This window comes from Chrysemys picta, chromosome 10 (genome assembly GCF_011386835.1).
Source record: "Chrysemys picta bellii isolate R12L10 chromosome 10, ASM1138683v2, whole genome shotgun sequence".
Classification (NCBI taxonomy): domain Eukaryota; kingdom Metazoa; phylum Chordata; order Testudines; family Emydidae; genus Chrysemys; species Chrysemys picta.
Window position 1 is genome coordinate 66,291,138 of NC_088800.1, and position 24,951 is coordinate 66,316,088.

At 41.5% G+C, this 24,951-nt stretch overlaps 1 protein-coding gene across 8 annotated transcripts in view; it reads left to right on the forward strand.

The window, feature by feature from the left end:
- PARN (poly(A)-specific ribonuclease) overlaps nucleotides 1-24,951 on the forward strand; it is a 154,810-nt gene that overhangs the window by 125,775 nt on the left and 4,084 nt on the right. For 7 of the 8 annotated variants that reach the window (XR_010590833.1, XR_010590834.1, XR_010590832.1 and 4 more), the window contains one exon: nucleotides 1,585-1,778. Coding sequence is in view for 4 of the 8 variants with exons in the window: in XM_065558855.1 (XP_065414927.1) it covers nucleotides 1,585-1,778 (194 nt within the window). In the remaining 4 variants the exon portion in view is untranslated. Of the gene's footprint in view, nucleotides 1-1,584; nucleotides 17,120-24,951 lie in introns of those variants that run through there. The other variant, XM_065558854.1, reaches the window with a different exon arrangement.

Consider the following 24,951-nt stretch of genomic DNA (forward strand, 5'->3'; position numbering starts at 1 on the left):
GAGTAGATATATATATGGTAAATAGTTCTCTTCTGCTTTTTTGGCTGTCTGAATTTTTGTAGCTAAATAGCCTTCAAGTGTTTGTCAATGGTAGTCATGGTGTGACTTAATGAGATCTTGTAAGAGACCCCAAAGGAAGGCCTCTCCTCTCTGACTATTGAGAGGAGAATCCAGATATTCATTCAGACCAGGCGGTGTGTGTGGCCCAGAAGTGGAAGTAAGAGCATGATGTTTAATCATATATTTCATATTTTAGTGCCTTTGGGTATCCAATTAGAAGACAGTCTCAGTTAGAGAGAAGTTCTGCTGAATCCACTACAAAAAATATTTCATCTTGAAGCCAAAAATACAACTAAACAGGAATTCATCTAAAGGATTGTTGGAGAGCCATATTTCCTTGTCATTAAGTGCAAAAAAGCCATGTGATACCATGCTTTTTAATGAAGATGTTGCATTTTGATTTATGTAAGCGTGTTTGTTTAGGAATTGGTGAATACTGCAGTGTGAGATGTCATTTTAAACTAATAGAAAACTTGAAGCTTCACAATCATTAATTTAGTATAATCTTTAAAATGGATTGTTTAAAAAGCATTAAAATGTACATCATATTTTTAAGCAAACATCTGATATTCAGATACACAGCAATTACATTACAGTAATTATTCTTTGAGCTAGGTTACTTTAGTACTGCATTACTCATATTTGCTAACCTTGGTTTTATGTCCAAGCATTTTTGCGCTAATGGCAATATACAGTGGAATTAAAAGGTGAAACGGTCTTGTGCAGTATAATTTCAATGCATTCTGAATAAAATGTGGTTATAATTATTCTCTTCAGACCTTGGTTTTTTAATCAAGTCTTGATACATTTAGACTATACTATGGGTAAGTAGTTTATAGAGGAACAAGAGAAGGTGCAATTTTATTTTTATATATAGATTTTACATGCCGGAAATCTTTACTTTTTAAGACCTGATTTTAATTGTTGATGGGTTCATCTCTTGTACCCAACAAATATTCTTCAGATTACTTACAATCCAAAGGAGACATGAAAAAGTGAGCATGTAGAATGTTAATTTCATATGCATCTCAGAGCCATAACAAATAGATCAATTTTTCAGTTTTTACTGGTGTTGCCCTGAGACTGCTTTTGTAGCAGAGTCTGAAGATATGTTAAACCATTACAGTGTCTTCATAAAATACAGTTGTCTTTGATATTAGTTTAATCAGAGTTTTTATGGAGCTAAAAAATGTCCTGATCAAAGTATGGGGAAAATATAAAATATTCTTGTACAAAGAACGGATCATTCTGCATCTAAAAAAGATGAAATTGTGAATATGACTTTTATGGAACACTGGTGCTAGACAAATCTTCCACCCGGCAAGGTAATTTTAAGACTGCATTATTTTCCAGACAATTTATGCAGTTGATATGGTGAACTGTCATTATTACTAAAATTTATAGCTTGCCCATGAATATTTTTAATTTTAGTATACGGCAGCCAGACCCACCTGCTTCATTAAATACTCTTGCTGTATTCATTCTATCTGGATGACCATGTTGTCTTGCTTTTTTTAATTTCAGTTTTACAGCTACCAGCACAATGGGAAAAAGAAGTATGAGTCCTATTCAAGAGGAAACTGGCTCTGATGATATGGAAGAGAGAGAAATCCAAGAGACAGAGCTTGATGAAACAGATTGCTATGCAGAGTCTGTTCCAGAGGGAAGGAAGAGAGCCAAAAAGTTCAAAAAAGTCAAGAAGGAGCAAGAGCCAACAGGTAAGAGCAATGTGGCTGAACGTTCATTTTTGTCCTTTTTCTATTTGGAACCATCTTAACCCTAAACAGAGTGCAAGTTGTCTTTTGAATGTTAAACATTGCTTTTATCCATATAGTTTTCTATCTTAACACAGTGCTTTAATTTAAAGCCCATTTTGAATTGAAAACTATGGGATTGCATTGATCAGTGTTTTTTTTTTTTTTTTTAAAAATGCCAACAAGATAGAAACTTGAAATATTTGTGACTTGGATTTTGGGTCAGAAGAAAGCTCGGTGAGGAAGGGTCATTTACTAGAAGATTACTTTCCATTATAAAATAAAGGCCTCTGTGGGGATAATCTTGGTGATCTGAGCTAATTTTTTCTCCCAGTGTGGCTATGCACTCTCTTGACAATTAGGGTCATCTGGGACACTTTTGCTTATGCTATGGAAATTTGAAAATTCGGGTACTGGAAGCATGATTCTGCAATTTTTCCCCAGTCAGTCCAGCAAACTTGTGAATATTGCAAGACTTACCTTTTTTGTTTTAGGCTAGTGGCTTGAGTGGATGGAGTCTTATTTGTCAACTTGGCATAGTTTAGGTTGACACATCGGTGGTTGTATTTTATTATGTGGTCTTTTATATTGATTGCAAATATGCTCAGCTTTTAATAAATCTTCCAGCTTTCCTGATTAAGTTCATGAACTTCTCTTTTTTTAATATTATTTAGCACTTACATAGGGTTTTAAATGCTCAAAGCACTACACAACATTAACTGATTCCTAAAACATTGTGAAAGGTAGATAAATAAAATACATCTTACATATGGGGAAACTGAGGCAGGGAACTGAAGGGACTTTCATAAGGTCACACATCAAGTCCGACATCAGAACTTGGGGCATTCTGAATCCCCAACCTTGAGCTCTATATTCCACACCATATTGTCCACCTCATAAGATATCCTCCGATTGGAGCATGTGCATACACATTGTCAATCATGTTTAGTTTCCCATAATATGAACCAGGTCATCCCTAAAGATATTACATGTTCTCTCCCTAGCTCCTAAAATGTCAATGCTTATTTGAAGTAAGCAAACTCATCTACTGGCTGAAAGAAGCATTTTTCCTCTCGATCACCAGGTAGAAGAGGAAAAAACTGACCACTTCCCATTTTCAGTATAGCTAAGTGGATGTCATATGCCATATATAAATTGTTTTTTCTTATTACTATGAGTAAACATTTGGAGTCCAGCTAAATAGTAAATGTTTTACACTTTAATTTGGAATAAAAATGATTTATTAAATATAGAGTCCTCTTTCTCGTAATAGCTTTATAATCATGTCATAAGGATTCTGAAATGGTCATGCCTAAGTAACTTCTATTTTTAGCGATCTAAAACAAATTATGGATTTACTTGATGTGTCTGGGATCAATGTAGTTTTGGCCACTTCATGAAGACTAAGAGCCTATTGACAAATAGGATTAACAGTAGGTGACCTCCTCTTTCATTGTGTGCACTTACCTCCTGTTAATTAAGGGCAGGTGAATACTTGTTTTGAAGGCAGTAGGGATGCTGAACTGACTTGCGAACAAAGTTCCCATATTAATAGCAGTTCAGAAGTGTGTTTGTTTACATGTACTTCTTACAAAGGGAGGTATATAATGAGGTTATAGGGATCTTGTAACTTTTGTGTTTTGATGAACAAATCCAGCAGCTGAATCTAGATAAAGCAACAAAATACAAAAAGTAGTAATTGTGATAGTACCTTCCTACCCAGCCTTGATGTCATCCATTGTAATTTTTTCTCTTTTTATAGAGATATTTGCAGCATATTAAATATAATTAGGTTAAATACAGGAAATAATAAAGACTTTCCCACATATATCATATCAGAATTATTTAATTTGAAACTTGACTATGCCACTATTGCTTTGTTTTCCAAATTAGTACTGGCCAATCATCTGAACTACCGAGCAGTTCAGAGTTATTCTGTTCATGTGGTATTAACTTGTATAGCTTAAACCTGATGGTAGAATCTGTGGACACTATTTATGATAGCAGTAAGCATGTTGTCAAATCTAAAATTTGTCAACAATCATTGTGGTGCACCCACATTTGCTTTCACTTTTATGCAAGTGTCACTTCATTACGTACTTGAAAGGCAGAGTACAGAATCATGACTCTGCTGGATTAAAAGGAAAATGAAATGTAAGCATTGAGAGGAATATTCTTTTCATAGTAAAGGGAACACTGCTGTTAACCAGTTTATTCAGTATCTGTACAATTTCAGTCACAGATATGTGAAAGTTTTGGCATGCTCACAGGATCAAGCTTTGCATATTAATCACTCTGTTTAGCAAGTAGCTTTGTGCAAATGGCCTACAGTTTAAACAAATCTTTAGGTTGTATGTACAGCATATCAAAAAGCTTTTAGGGACCAATGCCACATTATTAAATGTTGTCAATGTTTCCTAAAGGAGCAAAATGTAAGTTGCCAGTGTTGTGGTGTTCCCATGTCTGTTGGACATTGGAGGATGAATAGAACATTTTAGCTGACCCACTTTATTGTAGGTTGCAAAAATCTTTTTGGTTATGTACTGCCAAATTCTGGATATGTCTAAACAGTAAAGGAGCACTTTGTTTTGCCATGTAATGCATGTCTTGTTTGTGTCTTGATACGAAGATGTGTAATTTGAAAGTCGATTATATGTGTGAAAAAAGTAAACCAAAATCATCTTTTCCACACACCCCAAACCAAGCCTCGGGCTGTAATTGTTTAAATAAACATACCCAGTTTTCTGTGTGCATCTTCCATATGGGCTCAGCTGTAGCTGTAATTTGTATTCCAATTTGCTTGTAAGACTCTACAGCACTAGGTAACTTCGGCTGTGTCCACATTTAAAATAGTATAGCGGCAGAGCTGCAGTGCTGCAGCTGTCATGCTTAGTGCTTCAGTTTAAGCACTGAATACCACGTTGAGAGGGGTTCTCTTGTCACGGTAGGTAATCCACCTCCACAAGAGGCAGTCCCTAGATTGACAGAAGAATTCTTCCATCAACCTAGTGCTGTCTGCACTGGGGGTTAGGTTGGCTTAATTATGGCTCATAAGGGTGTGGATTTTTCCCACCCTTGAGAGATGTAGCTATGCTGATCTAACTTTTTAGTGTAGACCAACCCTTTTGTTTCGGTGTTCCTTCCTTTGACTTGTATATTAATACTTTATAATCTCCACAATTTGAGTATTTTGAACTAAAGGTTTGAATTAGACTGCTAGAGAACTGACTGTTGGCTTCTCAAACATCTGAAAGCTATTTAAATACATTTGCAGGTTCGTTATTGAGCTACTCACATGTGTGACTTGGTCATTTGTGACGTAATGTGGAGGGGGTGGCTGTTTAGTTTCCTTTGTCCACTGATGTAGATGTAGTCACATAATGTCTTTATCACAGCGGTTCCCAAACTGTGGGTTGCATCCCCAAATGGGGTCGTGCAGTCAGAAGATGGGGTCACGGCAAACCCTGTAGAGGATGATATTTTGCTCTGCACAGCATGATCTTGCATGTATGGGGCATGCGAGGTTGCAATGCATGAAGCACGCCATTTTGCTCAAATGGCGTCCACCATGTGGCGTGACATCGCACATGTATGGTGTGTGCAAGGTCACGCTGTGTGGAAGATGCCATTTTGCTCTACAAAATGATGTCTTCCATGCTGTCTGAGATCCTGGGGGGAAATAATTCATTAAAATAGGGTTGTGCCCGCAAAAGTTCGGGAATCCCTGCTCTATCAAGTGTTCTTCCCACAGTAAATGTGGTATTTAAAGGGGAAATGTTATACAACATAACTATTTAATGAGGGCACGGATTAAATAGTTGAGAGATCCTATGTTTACATAGAGTTCCTTTTAATCTTTGTTGATCAGCCATCCTTTTTGAAAGTGATTTTTGTGGGAATAATCACTATTCTTTCCTCTCCTTTCCTCTCCTCTGTGTATAGCCTGGTTTTTTTGAGCCTCCATTTGTTTTCACAAGTTAAATATGAAGGTTGCCTACATGCCTCCTAGTCTTGCTCTTTGTCTGGGATGTACAATGTCTACCATACATTACATCCTCCTCCAGGCTTAGGTGTGTCAGTATGGCCTGGGGAACAAAATGTACTCAAGCTGCTTCTGGTCTAAGTATTTAGACATGCAATTTCGTTGCCATGTGAAGACTTCTATATAACTGTTGTTACTTTATTGTGGCCTACAACATTGGAGAAAACACCATTTTCCTGTCTAGTATATCGGATACAATTATAGTTGGTACCCATTGGCAAAGTTTTTCATCCCCCTCTAGTGGCTGGTTCCTGTAGAAGATGACAACCTACTACTGTCAGTTATTCTTTTAACTCAAGTGGTAGAGGTCTGTGATGTATATCTAAAGCAGTTATACTCAGAACTCAGTGGTTCAGGAACCAAATTAGCAATCAACATTACCCAAAAGAGCCACAGTATTGTGAATTCATTGTTTCATTTACTATTTTTATATATATAATTTTCACTGCAAAATGACTGACCAAGTATTCTACGATTGGTTAATAATATAGTAAAAGCATCTTGATTGGTTAATAATTAAATCACAGTGTTTTAATATCATGTACTGCAAAGAGCCTCAGGAGACAAATTAAAGAGCCACTTTCAGCTCCTGAGCCTCACTGAGTATCTGTGCATCATTCATCTAAAGGTTCCAATCCTGCTGATGACCCATAAAGGGGACAGTGTGGTTCCACATAGTGGAATTTGTTTTCTTCAGTTTGCTCTTTTAAAAACCTGGGAGATTACACACACGAAAGTTGTTAAAAGAACATTTGAGTGCTTGAGTTTGCAACCTTAAAGTTAGGAAATGTCAGAATTATGGTTACCTATGCAAACTGAATTTCATGCCCATGTACATTTGCACTGTGATACTTTAATTTCATGATTTTTTTTCCCGATAGGACCCCTGCCTCATTCAGTGTCCAGGATGGACAATGCTCACTTAATGAGCAGCTATTCAATTTTTTGTTTTAGCTTCATAATGCACTGTACCTTATTTACTGCACACTAGTCAAACCCTGATCTGAATACAGAATTATTTCCTTGGGACTTTCCTGTGGCACTCATTACTGTAGCATATGAATGCATCACAAATATTAATGAATTTATATTCGTAATACCCCATGGAGGTGGTCTTATCTTCATTTTTGCAAATGGGCAACTGAGGCACAGTATGGGGAGGAGGTGAGCAGCCTTCAGTAGTGAAAGAACTGGGTTAAGGACTATTTAGAAAAGCTGGACATGCACTAGTCCATGGGTCCAGATCTAATGCATCCAAGGGTGCTGAGGGAGTTGTCTGATGTGATTGCAGAGCCATTGGCCATTATCTTTGAAAATTCGTGGTGATCAGGGGAGGTCCTGGACGATTGGAAAAAGGCAAATATAGTGCCCATATTTAAGAAAGAAAAGAAAGTGAACCCAGGGAACTACAGACCGGTCAGCCTCACTTCAGTCCCCAGCAAAACTATGGAGCAGGTCCTCAAGGAATCCATTTTGAAGTACTTGGAGGAGAGGAAGGTGATCAGGAACAGTCAATGTGGATTCATCAAGGGCAAGTCATGCCTGACCAACCTGATTGCCTTCTATGATGAGATAACTGGCTATGTGGATATGAGGAAAGTGGTGGATGTGATATATCTTGACTTTAGCAGAGCTTTTGATATGGTCTCCCACAGTATTTTTGCCAGCAAGTTAAAAAAGTATGGATTGGATGAATGGACTGTAAGGTGGCTAGAAAGCTGGCTAGATTGTCGGGCTCAATGGGTAGTGATCAACGGTTCGATGTCTATTTGGCAGCCACTATCAAGCGGAGTGCTTCAGGGTCGGTCCTGGGGCCAGTTTTGTTCCACATCCGTATTAATGATCTGGATGATGGGATTAATTGCACCCTCAGCAAGTTCGCAAATGACACTAAGCTTGGGGGAGAGGTAGATACGCTGGAGGATAGGGATAGGGTCCAGCATTACCTAGACAAATTAGAGGATTGGGACAAAAGAAATCTGATGAGGTTCAACAAGTTCAAGTGCTGAGTCTTGCACTTAAGAAGAAAGAGAATTTCATGCACAGCTACAGGCTGGGGACTGACTGGCTAAGCAGCAGTTCTGCAGAAAAGGACCTGGGGATTACAGTGGGCGAGAAGCTGGATATGAGTCAGCAGTGTGCTTTCGTTGCCAAGAAGGCCAACAGCATATTGGGGTCTATTAGTGGGAGTCTTGCCAACAGATCGAGGGAACTGATTATTCCCCTCTATTTGACACTGGTGAGGCCACACCTAGAGTATTGCATCCAGTTTTGGTCCCCCCACTACAGAAGGGATGTGGACAAATTGGAGAGAGTCCAGCGGAGGGCAACAAAAATGATTAGGGGGCTGGGGCACATGACTTACGAGGAGAGACTGAGGGAACTGGGCTTATTTAGTCTGCAGAAGAGAAGAGTGAAGGGAGATTTGATTGGAACCCCCCTTCAGGTAGTTGAAGGTTGCTAAGAGGATGGAGCTTGGCTGTTCGCAGTGGTGGCAGATGACAGAAAAAGAAGCAATGGTTTCAAATTGCAGTGCAGGAGGCCTAGGTTGGATATTAGAAAACACTATTTCACTAGGAGCGTGGTGAAGCACTGGAATGGGTTACCTATGGAGGTGGTGGAATCTCCATCCTTAGAGGTTTTTAAGGCCCGGCTTGACAAAGTCTTGGCTGGGACGATTTAGTTGGTGTTGGTCCTGCTTTGAGCAGGGGATTGGAGTAGATGACCTCCTGAAGTCTCTTCCAACTCTAATATTCTATGATTCTATGAGACATAAAAAGATTAATGTCAAAAGTATGCACTAATTTTGGGTGCCCAATTTAAGGTGCCTAGGACCTGAGTCATATATGTTCAAAGCACAGCTCCCATTGGCTTTAATTGCAGTTAAGTTCTCAATGCTTCTGCAAATCAGACCCAGTCTCTCAAGTTAGGCAACCAGAAAATGAGGAACACACAATGATCACCTGTGAAAAGTTTGATTTCAATTACTTGCCTAGTATCACATTGGAACTTTGTGGCAGAGGCACTGATACAATCCAATTCTTCAGGATTGCATTCAGCTGCCTTATCCATGAGACCTTCCTTTCTTCCTGCAATCCCTTGCCTCATTCACTATATGCCTTCCAACTTCTGCAATATGTGAGGCAGGGGTTCTACAGACAAGTCTTCTTTACTAGCCCTGGTTCATCCCCAGAGCAAGTCCATCCTGTGCACTGAATATGGCAGAATTCCTGTGGAAAAAAATTGTATGTAATTGTGTAATTAATGACTGTATCATGCATTGACAGAAGGAGGCCGAATTAAGGTTGCAGACATAACTTTTAATTCTGGTGTTTGCTAACTTTTGAGCACGTTGTTTTGCAACCTTAATGTTGTTTTAATTTAGGTTTTGTGTGTCTAACGTAACATTTATATTCTGGTATTGTCCAGAGGCTGGCAGGGTCAGAACTCCATTGTGCTAAGTGCTGTACAAATATTGTCTGATAGCAAATAAGGCAACAATGTCCAGCTATACACACTAAAATTACCATATTTCACTAAAGAGTTTAACCTTAAATATTACTTTGAAGAAGCTTAATTCTTAACTTTTTTTGTGTTCAAAGTAGTTATGAATAAGAACTACAATAATTGTTTACCTCATTTTTTAAATTAGTTAAATCAAAAGGATTTTTATTTTATCTTAGATTACCAAAATCACTAAAGGCTTTCAGCCATGGATCATATTAACTTGGTCTGGTGTGAACATTCCCAATCCTATTCGTATCCCATATAATGTAGGACAGACCTCAGATTTCCCCATTGAGCCTGCAAAACTTAATTCCTATTTGTAAGGCTATTATGAATTGCCATAAACCTGTTCAAACATCATGCTTCTAATAAAACTCACAAAAGCACTAAATGTGTAGGTTGAATTTTCACCCCTTTACCTAACTGATGGTGATAGCTTTGAAAAATATGGAAAGGCTAAATATTGTCTTGTACTGTACGTTGGGAGCTGTAAAACCGAGTACCATCTTGGCATTTGAGCTTTTAAGAGCATGTCTCTGTTGAATTATGATTGTGTAGCAGGTCATTTTTAGAAGAATTGTGTAAATACCTTTCTTTGGGGAGATCCCAAGATGGTGGCTGATGGTTTCTGAAATGAAGTTCTGTCAAGCTTTTGTAACTGAATAAGCATTGAAAAATGTGGCATGAGAAATGGTGCAGACACTAAGAATTTATACAGGATTAACCTTTTTTGATTAACAATGTCAAAAATGTTTCTGTATCTTTAAATGTAGGTGATCTTGGAAACTTGATAGTTTACAGTTCACCTGAAGTGTGAAAAATACACTTATAGACTTAATGTATCAGTAGTCAATCAGTGATTAAATCCAGCTTCCCATGTCGAATATATGTATAAAACCTCTTAGTGAGATAATTTCTGAATGTGTGGTAGAGTATGAATATGCTGTTACACAATTGTGTGAATCTTCCTCAGCTGACCCTGCAGGCTTGGTCTCTGCTTTGAAGAAATGCTTAAATGCAATGCATTCAGCTGATAATATGTCTCTCTTTCTCATCTCCCAGGAGATATGATCTTGCTGTTTGGTAGAGGATATCTATAAATGGAGCCTCATTCTTTCATGCTCTCAGTGGGATTTTGTTTGAGAACAGTAAGGCAAATTGAAAGGGTCTTGATGTCCACTTGACCATTTATTTTCCGTTGAAAGGTAATTGTATGAAAGTGTTCTTGATGCTCAGCTTCTCCCACAATTCTGATACTTATAAGCTATTCCTCTCTTGTCTGCAGTTTCTGGAGACGGTTCAAAGCTGCAACACAGCTTATGCTAGCCACATCCCTTCTTTTGCCTGCTGTCAGATCTTCTACCTCCACAACAGCAGTTAGGTGTCATTGTGTTTTGCTCTCATCCTTCTCTTCTTGATTTGTTGTTGTTGTTAGCCATTTTGGGGGGAGATAAAGCATGTTTTCAAGCCTCCATACCGCCTCCTGGACTGGAATGTGAGCATTGCAGTGGTCACAGCAAGCCAGAACCTCTGCTGCAGCACCTCCCACCTGCGAGGGCATGGGCCTCTGCTTGGGCACGGGCCTCTGAGTCGGACAAACATGTTGCTGTGTCTCTCACCTCTCCTCCAGTAGCTGATACTCCATCTCAGGAAAAAACCCAACCAGGGGGAGAGAATAGAACAGGGAGAACGAGGAGGCTGACCCAGGGGAGTCCTGGGGCAAAAAAGCACCATAAAAGCTAAGACCCTTTTTGGGCTACTGATCTCCCCCCCCCCCCCCCCCCAAGTCCAAAAATGGGTCCTAGAAACCCTGGGAAGACAAGCTGGGCTCCTACTCAGATCCCTTCTTCTCACCATGAATGAGGGGTTTCTCATGATACTCTGGAGTAAGTCCTGCAAAACCCAGAGACTCTGGGTCCCAGAATGGAAAAAGGAAATGTATTCTTTGCAAGGCACCTGGTAAATTTATTAATAAGCGAAATGGTGTGAAAATCAGTGGTTTAAACCTCTTCTGCCCCTGAGGAAGGGTTTGCTGGGATTTATCTCCTTCAGAATCTTTCTCCGTGTTCTATATGATACTCCATCCCCGTCCCCAACTCTGCAGTATGTCTGGGCATGCAGAGAAGCCTGTGCCATCTGTGCAACCCTGCCTCAGGCTTCAGACTAATGGAAATTGTGTCTGTATGGTTTTCAGCTTGAGGACCCTTGCTCTGCCTGAGAAAAGGACTAAGATTTTGAGGTAACAGCAGAATGGGAAGTGCCTTCTTATCGTCCGCTTTCTTATCTGCCAGGGAAAGGGCATCAGACTCTGAAAGGGGGGTAAAGTGGCTCTCGCCACCCCTCCCCTGATTGACATTAAAGCCTTGAGCACTTCAGGCAGCGTGTGACCATAACAGAGACACGTGACAAGGTGTGTCTTCGTCGGATTATAGAGGGGTATGTGAGAAGTCCCTTCCTGTATTCAGAAATTATCCTGATTTACTATGTAAAGCCCGGAGTGGCACTGGGTTACTCATACAACACTTTCTTAGGTCTTAGCTGGCCTGGGACAGGCAGCCTTTCACATACCTTTCATACAATCAAGGCATGTGTATTGGTACCCCTTCTCTATTGTGTGGGCCACCTGTAAAATAGTCAGGCAAAGAACTGTCACACATGCAAATAACAAAACAAAAAACACACAACCCTAAAAAACAAACCTACAGAACTTTTCCAAGACATGTCAGTTAGTGGCTTGCAAGGGATTGATTAATAATAATAAAATATCTTTCTTTTTTAGCATTATGATAAATGTTTTCCTATTGATGCCTCCTTTGAGAGCATCATAAGATCCAAATGAGGACCCCTGATTAAACCAAATGTTAAACTAAAATGTTAATTTATATATAATATAAAATAAAATACAAAAACAAAGAAATTACATATATTTTGGGAGCCTAAGTTCGGAGCAGTAGTAGCTCCACCATTGAAAGGTACAGTCACACCTTCAGAAGGGACTTCCGTCTAAAAGACCCTATAGACCGGGGTGGCCAACCTGTGGCTCCGGAGCCACATGCGGCTCTTCAGAAGTTAATATGCGGCTCCTTGCATAGGTGCTGACTCTGGGGCTGGAGCTACAGATGCCAACTTTCCACTGCTCAACCCCAGGCCCCGCCCTCACTCCACCCCTTACCCTAAGGCCCCTGCCCCTTCCCCTTCCCCTCTCCTGAGCCTGCTGCACCCTTGCTCCTCCGGGCTCCATCCCAGAGCCTCCTGTACACTGCAAAACAACTGATCGTGGCGGGCAGGAGGGCAGGGGAGGTGCTGATTGGCAGGGCTGCCAGCGGGTATGGTGGGGGGGGCTGATGGGGTTGCTGATGTATTACTGTGGCTCTCTGAAAATGTACATTGGTAAATTCTGGCTCCTTCTCAGGCTCAGGTTGGTCACTCCTGCTATAGACCATAAGAATCACGACATGCTGCACAGCAATTGCAAAACCTCAGCTATAGTTGTTCAGACCAGAGGTTTTTCACATGTTTAGTAAGGAAAGTTTCCTTTGTGGTAAATGAGTGGCTCATCTTCCAGGGATATGATCTGTTCTTGGAATGAGACGTCTTGGATCCTGTCTTGTTCAAACACTTGATATGATTTGTGATAAGCAGTGGATTCTAATTTAGTGGCTACAGGATTGTCATGTTATACCCATGAATAGTCATCGCTCATTCTAAATGGATCTTGTGCATTACACGTGAGGAGCTATTGGGGAAAACATTAGAGAAATTAGAAGCTGAGACTGCACAGAGGCCTCAACCCTTGCTGTCAAAGCCAGCACAGCAATCCACTGGTTGCTGCCAACTCAGAGTATCCAAGAAAGGACTGTTACCCTGGGGGAATGCGGGGAATTTGGAGACCTTTCCAAGGAAAGCTAGATTAATTTTCCTCTTAATCAGCAAAATCCTCAGCATGACAGTTCCTTCTGATCCATCTTTTGCACCCAGAGTCTTAAGTAGCTGATAGTAGTCCCAGCAAGGTACAGCTCACAGGCCTCAGCACATAGTTTTGCAGCCTGGACTCTGGATCACCTCCAAGTTCATGGCTTCACGATAATACCAGGAAAAGCTCTGATTCCCTTGACCAACATAATTCACCTATGAGTGAGGACGGAGACATTAGTGATGAAGATCTACCCATCACTAGACAGATTCCAGAAGATCCAAGATCTGATATCCATGTTAGACAAATGCATGTAGGCCAACCATAGCGCAGTGTCTCTAGTCACTGGGCCTTCTGGTCTTCTGCATATGGGTCTCTCCATGAGTGAGGTCACATATCAGGTGTCTCCAGGTCTTTTTTCTGTGAGGATGGGACCATTTCCTGGAGCAAATGCAAGACCAGGTACTGGTTCCCAACCAGGTGCTTGATCCCCTAAAATCAGGAACAGTCCCAGAGAACGTCCACAGGGGTCTTCCTGTGTATCTTCCAGACCTGCCGGTTCTCACAATAAACACCATTTGTGAAGGGATGAGAAGCACTTCTGGGACCAGTAACAACATAGGGTTTCTGGAGCTCCTCAGAAAAGAATCACAGCATCAAGCTGTTGGAGCTCAGAGCTGTTAAACTAGCTTTACTGAGATTCCAGAGCTACCTAGAAGGCAGTCATGTCTTGATCCAACAAGACAACATGACCACAGTCGCATATTAAACAACCCAGGGGAACAAGGAGCGTAGCTGTATGTGCAGAAGCAATGGAGACAATAGAATGGTCAGACAAGACTTTCCCTTCCCTAAAAGTGATATGCATGGAAAGAGAGCTGAACCAAAAGGCAGATTGGCTCAGCGGACTCAAAGTGAGTGAACTAAGTGATGTCTGAACCCAGGACGTTTTCACTCTGATCTCATGGATGTTCAGCCTTCCCTCAGTTGACCTGTTTGGTAATTGCAAGAATGCAAAATGGCCAATATTCTTCATCTGGGAAGTAGACTCCAACAAAATGCCTGGGGACAGATGTTCTGTCACATAGATGGCCTCTAGGTCTACTATATGTGTTCCCGCCATACCATCTCCTGGGGAAGGTGATCCAAAAATAAAGCAAGAAGCAGCAAGGGTAATAGTGCTAACTCTGTATTGACCAAGGAGACCCTGGTTCTCTAATCTGATGGAATACAAGCTGGAACCACAGTTGCCATTTCCAATGAGATGGTGGGTTTTTTCTCTCTCTCTCTCTCTCTCTCAAGGTCCATTCCTTCATCCAGACCCAGATAATTTTCATCTGACAGCCTGGCTATCAAAAGAAGTGTTAGGCTGAGTGCAGCTATCTTCCAAAGTTATCAGGACTCTATTCCATTCCATTCCAGGGAAGTTTCCATTCTAAAAGCCTATTCCTCCACATGGACTGAGTTCATATCCAAGAGCTCAACACAGATCCAAGAGACCCTGGGATTCTGGCTACTCAGGATTTCCTTCAGAAAGGTGCACATGGAGCCTTCATCCCAGCACCATAGCATCCTGGGTATCAGCTCTAAGTATTGTACTATTCACAGGATGGTCTAGCTCCTTCGCAGAACTTTCAGGTATCCGGATTTCTCAGAGCAATCAGACTGGCCAGGCCAGCGGTCCAACCAATCTTCTCTAAGAGGGACCTAGCACTGGGATTGAAAGCCCTACCCATTCATCCCTTTGAGCCTCTGATTTCATTCATTCTGCTTATTGATACAGCATCCATACGAGAAGCAGTGGCATAACCTCGATGTCAGGAGAAGACTTTAATCAAGCATACAGAATCCACAAGAAGATGAGGCTCCCTGTTAATTTCCTTTCATCCTGACATGCCAAGGGCTTAGAGTATCCAAACTATCCCTTTCTAGATGGATGAGACTATGTATCATTGAGACCTACAAGCTTTCCCGCGTGCCTGTTCCAGAAGGAATCAAGGCGCATTCTAGTAGTCCCATGGCAACCTCATGGGCCAATACACTGTGGACTTCCACTGCAGAGATCTGCAGACCGGCCACATAGCCATGGGCAAATGTCTCTATCAGACATTATAAGGTGGACTTTCTGTCTCTTCATAGGGGAAGGTGCTCCAGGTGGTGATCCAGACATTGCTTTTGCATTTTAATAGTTCAAAAATGGGTGGTGGTGGGGTCTTTCCTATGTTTTATGTTCACTTTTCTGTTCCTCCCTACTCCTCGTCATTGCTCACGACTACCCATACATATCAGGATTGTGGTAGACACTGGGCCACAGAATGGGAAACTTCTACCTTATAGTTTCCTTTCTGCTAATAGTGTCTCCCACAATTCTTCTAATCCTGGACAGCATCACAGCCCAGAGTCAGGATTTTATTTGGATAGTTACTGTGTAGGCAGTGGCTTACAGTACATGGTTAATTAGTTGGCACTGAAATTGTTACCAATTTTCTAAGTTTTTTTTCACAGCTTTGGAATGAATCATCGGGCAGCAAGCAGGATCTTGCACCATTGACCATGAAGTGAAATCATTGTAGTTCCCTCTTTGTTAGAGCTTGTTCAGAATGTAGCAGCACAGTTTCACACAGTTTAGTTTGTGCCCGATTTGTATTTTATAGTATCTGCCTAAATAGTAGATGGACTTTTTTAAAGAGTATTTAATAGTTTGTAAAGTCCCTTATCAGAGTTAGCCTTCAATGTGTATATATAAAGCTGTCTCATGAAGTCTGGAGTGTATTTTCTCATGCCACCATTTAAAGATCATACCACCATATGTGGAGTTGTCTTGAGATCATATTTTTACAAAACTGAGCACTATACTAAGGACTCAAGTTTTGGTGGTTGGAAATCCCTCCTCCAGTGCTCCATTTTTCCTCCCACCCACATTCTCTTTTTAAAAATAAAAAATATATTTCCATCTTCCTGTTTTATTAAACTGGCCTTCATTTAGTCAGGAGGGCATTAAATCAATGACAGAAGGGAAGGGTAAAAAGAGGAAAGATATTGAGTACTCATTTAGCACAAAATCCAGATGTTGAGAAACAAAATTAATCAAGGTGGTAAAGGACATTCTTTAATTGCCTATACACTGATCCCAGGAGCCAGGGTAACAAACAAGAAGAATGGAATTGCTCATTTATGAACATAAATTCAATATAATTGGTATTACTCAAACCTGATGGGATGATTCACATAATTAGAATGTTAAAATCAATTATAACCTATTTAGGAAAGATAGAATGGGCAAGAGAGTGGGGGAGTGGTACTCAGCAAAAATGGCATTACCTGTTTCCGAGTCACCAGGAACTGAAAGAAAATTATCTTGAATGCTTATGGATCAATGTCCTAACAGGTAAAGAATGAGATTGGATATTAATTGGTATCTGCAACAGATCACCCGATCACACAGGGAAACAGAATGACTGGCTCCTTATGCAGCTATCTGTAATGTGTAGGGGGGAAAAAAGGCTCAGAGACCCTGGGGGACTTCAGTTTGAGTGGAACATGCTGGAGGTCTTGTGCTGCCAGTACTAAAACATCCTTGGAATTTCTAATTACTATAGATGATTTCCTGACACAGAAAATGTTGCATCCACAGGTGGATTCTATATTGGACATCATCTTGACAGAGAGAGAGTGAACTGATCACAGAACTAAAAATTAATGATAGCTTAAGTACAACTGATCATGACTTTATTCTGTTTGTACGTAACAAATATTATCAAGTCCAGACCAGTAATAAAAGAAATGGTGACTTAAAAGGGTCAGTTTCACAAAGCTGAAAACAATTATGAGCCAAAGCAACTGGGAGAAAGAATTTAATCGGAAAAATGTGGATGATGATTGGAAATTGCTTAAAAACACTTTACTAAATGTCCAAAAAAAGTCGCAATCCTATAATTGAGGAAGAAGGCCATATTGGTTAAAAAAATAAAAAAAACTGGTTGAGAGGGAAGTGAAGGTACTGTTTAAAAAAGAAAGAAAGAAGATACGTATGTATAACAGATGGAAGAAAGGGGAAGTTGATAGTAATGAGTGTAAATCACAAGCTAGGAAGTATAGAAAATGGACATGGGAAGCAAAGGAACACAAGGAGAAATCTATGACCAGCAGAGTTAAGGACAATAAGAAGTTCAAGTATATTATGAACAAAAAAAAAAAAAAATCCTAACAATGGTATTGGTCCATTACTAGATGGAAATGGTAGAATTACACTGCTCTACAGCCAAAATACTTCTGAAATAAATGTAGTCAAACTTTACTAATTCTGGGTCACTGAGAACAAAAATGATGCTTAAAATTGTTGATTGGCTCTAGTTTTCAAGATATGCTATTGGGTCAGTATATACGACCCTTGACTTGGGAATGGCGGAGGATAAGTAAGTTAGAAAGGGAAGGGATCTCAATTTAAACCAGAAATGACTAAAATACATCTTTGACTGGATCTATGAATAAATCTATGACTGGGTTTGGACAGTACTTGATTTTTAGGCAAAACAATGAATGATGCAATCGGAAGCTGGTATTGCGTCATACATTATATGAATTGCGTCATGTTATTCCTAGAAGTCGTGGATGATGCAATCATAACGAAGCTTACATCACTCTGCTGAACAAATTGCCCTATATCAGCTCTAGAAATCAGTGTGTCGTGCTCTCTTATTTGTCAGTGTTTGATTTTGCAAAGGGACACATTTCTGTTTAGCCAAAGTGAGCAGAGATGCCTCGTACTTGTGTGATCAGTGCAGATAACTTCTGCTATGTTTGTGGTGAAGTGACTTTTGCATCACAAAAGCGTAGTATAACCACTATGGTTAAGAAAGCCTATCACCTTTATTTTGGCTGCAAAATTGGAGATCAGGACAAGAGGTGGGCCCCACACATATGCTGCAACACTTGTGCAAGAAATCTTCGCCAGTGGTTGAACAGGAAAAGGAAATCTATGCCTTTTGCAGTGCCAATGATTTGGAGAGAGCTAACAGATCATACCAGCAGTTGTTACTTCTGCATGGTTCCTCCAGTTGGGAAAGGTGTGTCAAAGAAGAAAAAGTGGACTGTGCATTATCCAAACATTCCATCAGCTATACGCCCAGTACCCCACGGAGAAGGACTGCCGGTTCCTGGTGTACCAGAATCATTCTCACTTGAGTCAGACGAGGAAGAGGATGAAACTTCTGGTCCTGAACAATCAATGTCACAGGACCCACATTTTCTCTCATCCTCCTCCTCTGAACCACACCTCATTACACAAGGTGAACTGAATGATCTTGTCAGGGATTTGGAACTACCCAAGAGTAAGGCAGAGCTGTTGGGCTCCAGACTACAGCAGTGGAATCTCCTGGCAGGTGATGTTAGGGTTTCCATGTTCCGTGACCGTCAAAAGGACCTTGTCCCATTCTTCTTCATGGAAGGTGATTTTGTAGCCTGCAACAACATGGATGGTGTGATGGCAGCCCTCAACATCGTTCACGATCCAGATGAGTGGAGACTGTTCATTGATTCATCGAAGACGAGTCTTAAAGCTGTTTTACTGCATAATGGCAATGTTTTGCCATCAATTCCAGATGGTCATGCAGTCATATGAAGGAAACCTATGACAACATGAAACAACTTTTGAGGTGCATAAACTATGACCAACATCAGTGGCAGCTTTGTGGCTATCTGAAGGTTGTTGCTCTCTTGCTTCGTCTGCAGACTGGATACACAAAGAACTGCTGTTTTCTCTGCGAATGGGATAGTCGTGCAAGAGATTCCCACTACATCAAGAAAGATTGGCCACTCCGACAGTCATTGGAGCCTGGGAGGAAAAGTGTTCAGCATCCACCACTTGTTGAATCAAGGAAGATTTTGTTAGACCCAGCTTGATGTGCAAGGGTGGTGATGAAGAACTTTGTCAAGGCCATTGACAAAACACAAGGCAGACCACTACAGGTTGTTGGTGGAAAACCTCCTCAAGGCATACAAAAGCCTTGGTTGCAACATGTCACTAAAGATACATTTTTTGCACTCTCATCTAGATTTTTTTCCACCAAACTGCAGAGCAGTGTGCGACGAGCATGGTGAGCGATTTCACCAGGACATTGCAACAATGGAGAAACGCTATCAGGGCAAATGGAGCCCATCAATGCTTGCAGACTATTGCTGGACAGTGACAAGAGATGCTCCATTTAATGAATACAAGAGACAAGCCAAGAAGCGCCGAGTAGACATTGAATAGGACTAAACTATGTACATAATAGTTTTTGCCTTTTGTTTCATACTACATTTTATTTATAGAACCCTTTACTGATTTTTAAAGTGTTACATAAACAGGACAGGTGAAATATTATCGGGTAAAGCAACCATAAACACATGAAAAGACCTAGGTTTACAATTTATGATTAAAACTCTACTATCTACACAATATACATAGACATAAAATGTAAAAACTTAAATATCTTAGAAACAGTAGCCAATCAGTTGTTTTAATTGTCATATTTGAATTCAGCACATCAAAATACATAATAAATAGCACATTTTATCTCTGAAGCAGACGACTTCTCAAAAATTGTAGACCAGTGTTATCAATAATAATGCAGAAAAAACAGAAGTGTTCAATAAATATTTCTGTTCTCTATTTGGGGAAAAACATATGATATAGTCATATCCTATGATAACACTCCTTCCATCCCATTAGTATCACGGGAGGATGTTGAACAGCAGCTACTAAAGTGAGTCAGACCTGCTGATTTTTAAATGTCTAGCTTACACCCAAGAATTTTAAGAGCTGGCTGAGTTGCTTACTGGACTTTTAATGTTAATTTTTGATGAGTCTAAGTTCCAGAAGACTGTAAGGAAGCTAATGTTGGGCCAATATTTTAAAAGGGTAAATGGGAGGACCCTGGTAATTATAGGCCTGTCAATCTGACATCAATCCCAGACATGATAATGCAGCAATTGTTATTGGACTTAATAAAGAATTAAAGGAGGGTAATATAATGCCAATCAACATGGGTTTATGTAAAATAGATCCCGTCAAATAACTCAATATCTTTTTTTAATGAGATTACAAGTTTAGTTGATAAGGTAAAGTGTTGATGTAATGCACTTAAACTTCCGTCAGGCGTTTGACTTGGTACTGCATCACATTTTGATTTAAAGAACTAAAATGATATTAAAATTAACATGGCACACTTTAAATGAATTAAAAGCTGGCTAACAGGTCTCAAAATGTAGTTGTAAACCGGGAATCATCATTTTTCTAGTGAGGTTCCACTAGGGTTACCATATTTCTACAAGCAAAAAAGAGGACACTGGGGGGGGGGGGGGGGAAGGAGCCCTGCTCTAGCCCCGCCCCTGCCCCATCCACTCCCTCCCATTTCCCACCCCCTGATTGCCCCCCTCAGAACCCCCAACCCCCCCGCTCCTTGTCCCCTAACTTCCCCCTCCTGAGAATGGCCTACGACCCTACCTGTCCCCTGACTGCCCCGACCCTTATCCACACTCCCACCCCATATTCACACCCCTGCCCCCCTGACAGCCCCCCCAGACCCATCTAAGCACCCGCTCCCTGTCCCTGACTGTCCCAACCCCTCTCCACACCCTTGCCCCCCTGACAGCCCCCCCCAAACTCCCGACCCATCCAACCCTCCCTTCCCCCCCGTCCCCCCCCCCGTCCCCTGACCAGGGCCAGCTTTAAAAAGCCCAGGAATCGGACTGCGCTCCGGCCGGGGTTGCTGGGCTTGGGGCCGGGCCGGAGGTGCTCGGCCGGCACTGCTGGGGCCCGAGCCGGGGCTGCTGGGGCCCGGGCCGGGTCCGGGTCCAGGCCCGGGGTGCTGGGGCCCGGGCCGGGTCCGGGTCCAGGCCCGGGGTGCTGGGGCCCGGGCCGGGTCCGGGTCCAGGCCCGGGGTGCTGGGGCCCGAGCCGGGCCGGGTCCGGGCTGGGGATGTTGGGGCCCTGAGCTGTGCCGGAGCCGCTGGGGCAGCCGGGCGCCACTTGGCCAGGGCCGCGCCTCCCTGGAGCTCTCCTCCTTGCGGCCCCCCCCATCCCAGCTTACCTGCTGCTGCCTCCCGCTTGCCCCTGCTTCTTTTCACACTTCCCGCGAAGATCTGATTCGCGGGAAGCAGGGGAGGGGGAGGAGCAGGGGGTGGAGCGTTCGGGGGAGGGGGAAGACAGCTGCGGGGCTGGACGGCGTGGTAAGGCTGCAGGGGATAGGGAAAGCCGGGAAGGGGTTTTGGCTGCCCAGCGGCGCTTGGCCGCCGCTTTTCTAGCTATAAATAGCTGACCGGGGGGAAATCCAGGACATTTTTAGATTTTTAAAAATCCCCCCCGGACGGCTATTTATAGACCGAAAAGCTGGACCTGTCCGGGGAAATCCGGACATATGGTAGCCCTAGTTCCACAGGAATGTATTCTTGGCCCCATGGTATTTTAACAATTTCACCAGTGATCTGGAAGAAAACATTAAGTCATCACTGATAAAGTTTGCAGATGACACAAAAATTGAGGGAGTGGTAAATAAATGAAGAGAGCAGATCTCTGATACAAAGTGGTCTGGATCACTTGGCAAGCTGGACACAAGCAAACTTTATGTAATTAATATGGTTAAATGTACATATGTAGCTCTAGGAACAGAGAATTAAGGCTGAGGGGATTCTAACCTGGAAAGCAATGACTCTGAAGAAGATTTGGGAGTCTTGGTGGATAATCAGCTGAACATGGCCGCAGCATCACATAGGGAGCTCAAAAGAACTAATGTGATCTTTGGATGCATAAATGGTAATCTTGTGTAGGAGTAGAGTGATTTTTGCCTCTGTATTTGGCACTGGTGCAATCACTGCTGGAATACTATCTACAATTCTTGTGTCCACAATTCAAGAAGGATGTTGATAAACTGGAGAGGGTTCAGAGAAGAGCCACAAGAGTGATTAAAGGATTACAAAAGCAAACCTGCCTTATAGTAAATTCACCTACCAAATTCACGGCCATGAAAAATGTGTCACAGACCGTGAAGTGTGGTCTCCCCCTGGGGAATCTGGTCCTTTGTGTGCTTTTACCCTATACTATACCAATTTCATGGGGGAGGCCAGAGTTTCTCAAATTGGGGGTCCTGATCCAAAAGGGAGTTGTGTGGGGGGGGAGGGTCACAAGGTTATTTTAGGGGGATCATGGTATTGCTACCCTTACTTCTGCGCTGCCTTCAGAGCTGGGTGGCTAGAGAGCGGTGGCTGTTGGCTGGGTACCCAGCTCTGAAGGCAACAGCAGCGCAGATGTAAGGGGGGCAATGCCATACCATACTACCTTACTTCTGCATTGCTGCCTTCAGAGCTGGGCGGCTGGAGAGTGGCGGCTGCTGACTGAGGGCACAGCTTTGCAGGCAGCAGCACAGAAGTAAGGGTGGCAATACCATACCATGCCATCCTTACTTCTGTGCTGCTGCTGGCAGCAGCTCTACCTTCAGAGCTGGGCTCCTGGCCAGCAGCCGCTGCTCTCTGGCCACCCAGTTCTGAAGGCAGCACCACCGCCTGCAGCAGTGCAGAAGTAAACCCTGCCTATAATAAGTTTGCGGACACCCCCCCCCCCCCAACTCCTTTTTGTGTCAGGACCCCCTACAGTTACAACATGAAATTTCAGATTTAAATAGCTAAAATAATTAAATTTACTATTTTTAAAATACTATGACCATTAAATTGACCAAAATGGACCATGAATTTGGTAGGGCCCTACTTATAATGGTAGACTCAAGGAGCTCAGTCTAGTTAGCTTAACAAAGAGAAGGTTAGGAGTGAGTTGATTACGGTCTATAAATACCTATATGGTCAACAAATATTTAATAATAGGTTTTTCAGTGTAGCAAAGATGTAAGACCATCCAATGGTTGAAAGTCAAAGCTCGACAAATTCTGACCAGAAAGCCATACATTTTTAAGTGTGGATCATTTAACATCAGACCAATTTACCAAGGGTCGTGATGGATTCTCAGTCACTGATGATTTTTAGATCAATATTGGATGTTTTTTTAAAAGCTGTGCTCTTGGAAATATTTTGGGGGTAGTTCTACAGCTTGTTATGCAGAAGATCAGACTAACTGATCACAATGGTCCCTTCTGGCCTTGGAATTTATGAATCAATGAATTCTATATTTGTATTTAAGAAGGGAATACCGTAACATTATATTTCTGTCTACAGTGTCCTGAGAGGTTCTGAGATAGGGGCTCTGCTTTATATCTAATTCCTGCTGTAAATTATAATTCAGATGCTCAATTCCTGGTCATGTTGAGAACTACCTGTATCGAAAGTGATACATTTTTCATCTTACATCAGAATGTCTTAGCTCAAATGTCACTTCAGTTCTTGCTCTAATAATTCTTATCCAGAAAGTAATACTGTATCCCTGGCATACCGAGCTACAGAATTTCCATGTAAAAATCTCATTTACATTCTAATTCAAATGAAAAACTCAACATTGAAGTTCCATAGGCTCTCCAAGTTGTCCTCTGAGCCTGCACATCAAAGCCACTTACTTGAAATATAGCAGTTGAATCAGCTGGTGTTTTCTTCCCAACCTGAGCATTGCTGCATGATAGGTGCCATACACAGCCAGCTGTAGAAAAACAAAGTTGGATAAAATAGCAACAGACTTTGATTATGGAGTTAGTCTGCTCCTGTCTATCTCCTACTGCTAATCTTTCCAAGCAGCACAGTATCTTCAAGAAATGTCCTAAGTACTGTTTGTTTGTCTACAAAGTACATATTTATCACTGAGATGTCTGGGCAGGCCATGAATCTGTTTGCTGTAGAAATGTGGCATCTTTGGCCAAAGTTCTATGCATGGAAAGCATGAGTTGGGTGTGTCTGGTTGTGCAACTCGTGCAGGCTATGCTCCTATCTTCTGAAAAAGTTGCAACAGCTGCACATGGCCTCCTGACCACTAATCTAATTTTTACAGTTCTATCCTTTTGGGGCTTACAAAACCACTGCTTTAACCCTTGAAGCTTTTTCAAAAAGCAGCAGAAGGTTTCTTCAGATTCTGTTGGGTGTCTGTTCACCTACACTAACTGCCCTTTAAAAATCTCACTGCTGTGCCTGAATTTTACAGGCAATTACATTTTTGTTGTGGTGAGCCTTTGTATGGTGAAGTTGCTCCTCCCTTACTTCTATTTCTCCCTACTTGTAAGGAGAACTTAAAAGTTGTTTATAGAATGGCCTCTCTTGGCTTCATTTTTCTTTATCCCTTTTTGTCTTTAGAAATATTGTATGATGCACTGACCCCTTATGTATAGAGGTGCTTTAGAGTTGTTTAAAAAAAAAAAAAAAAACAAGATCAAAGGAAGAGAAGTCAGGACTCTTCCCTAGCACAAATGTAGTAAATAAATGAATCCACCGGACAGTCTTCCTTACTAATGCTCAAATTGATGTGGTAATGGTGTCATTCTCAATCTTAATTTACAGTCTTTAACCCAACTCACTTACCATGGACAATTTTGTTTGTAGCATTACATTTTTTATCTTGAGCTGATTTTATATATATATATATATATATATATATATAAAAAATCAGATCAAGATAAAAGGTGTATATATAAAAACAATTGCTAACTTATAAATGTATCTACAGTTATTAAATCCAGGAAGCATGTGTCTGCTCCCTTCCGAGAGAAG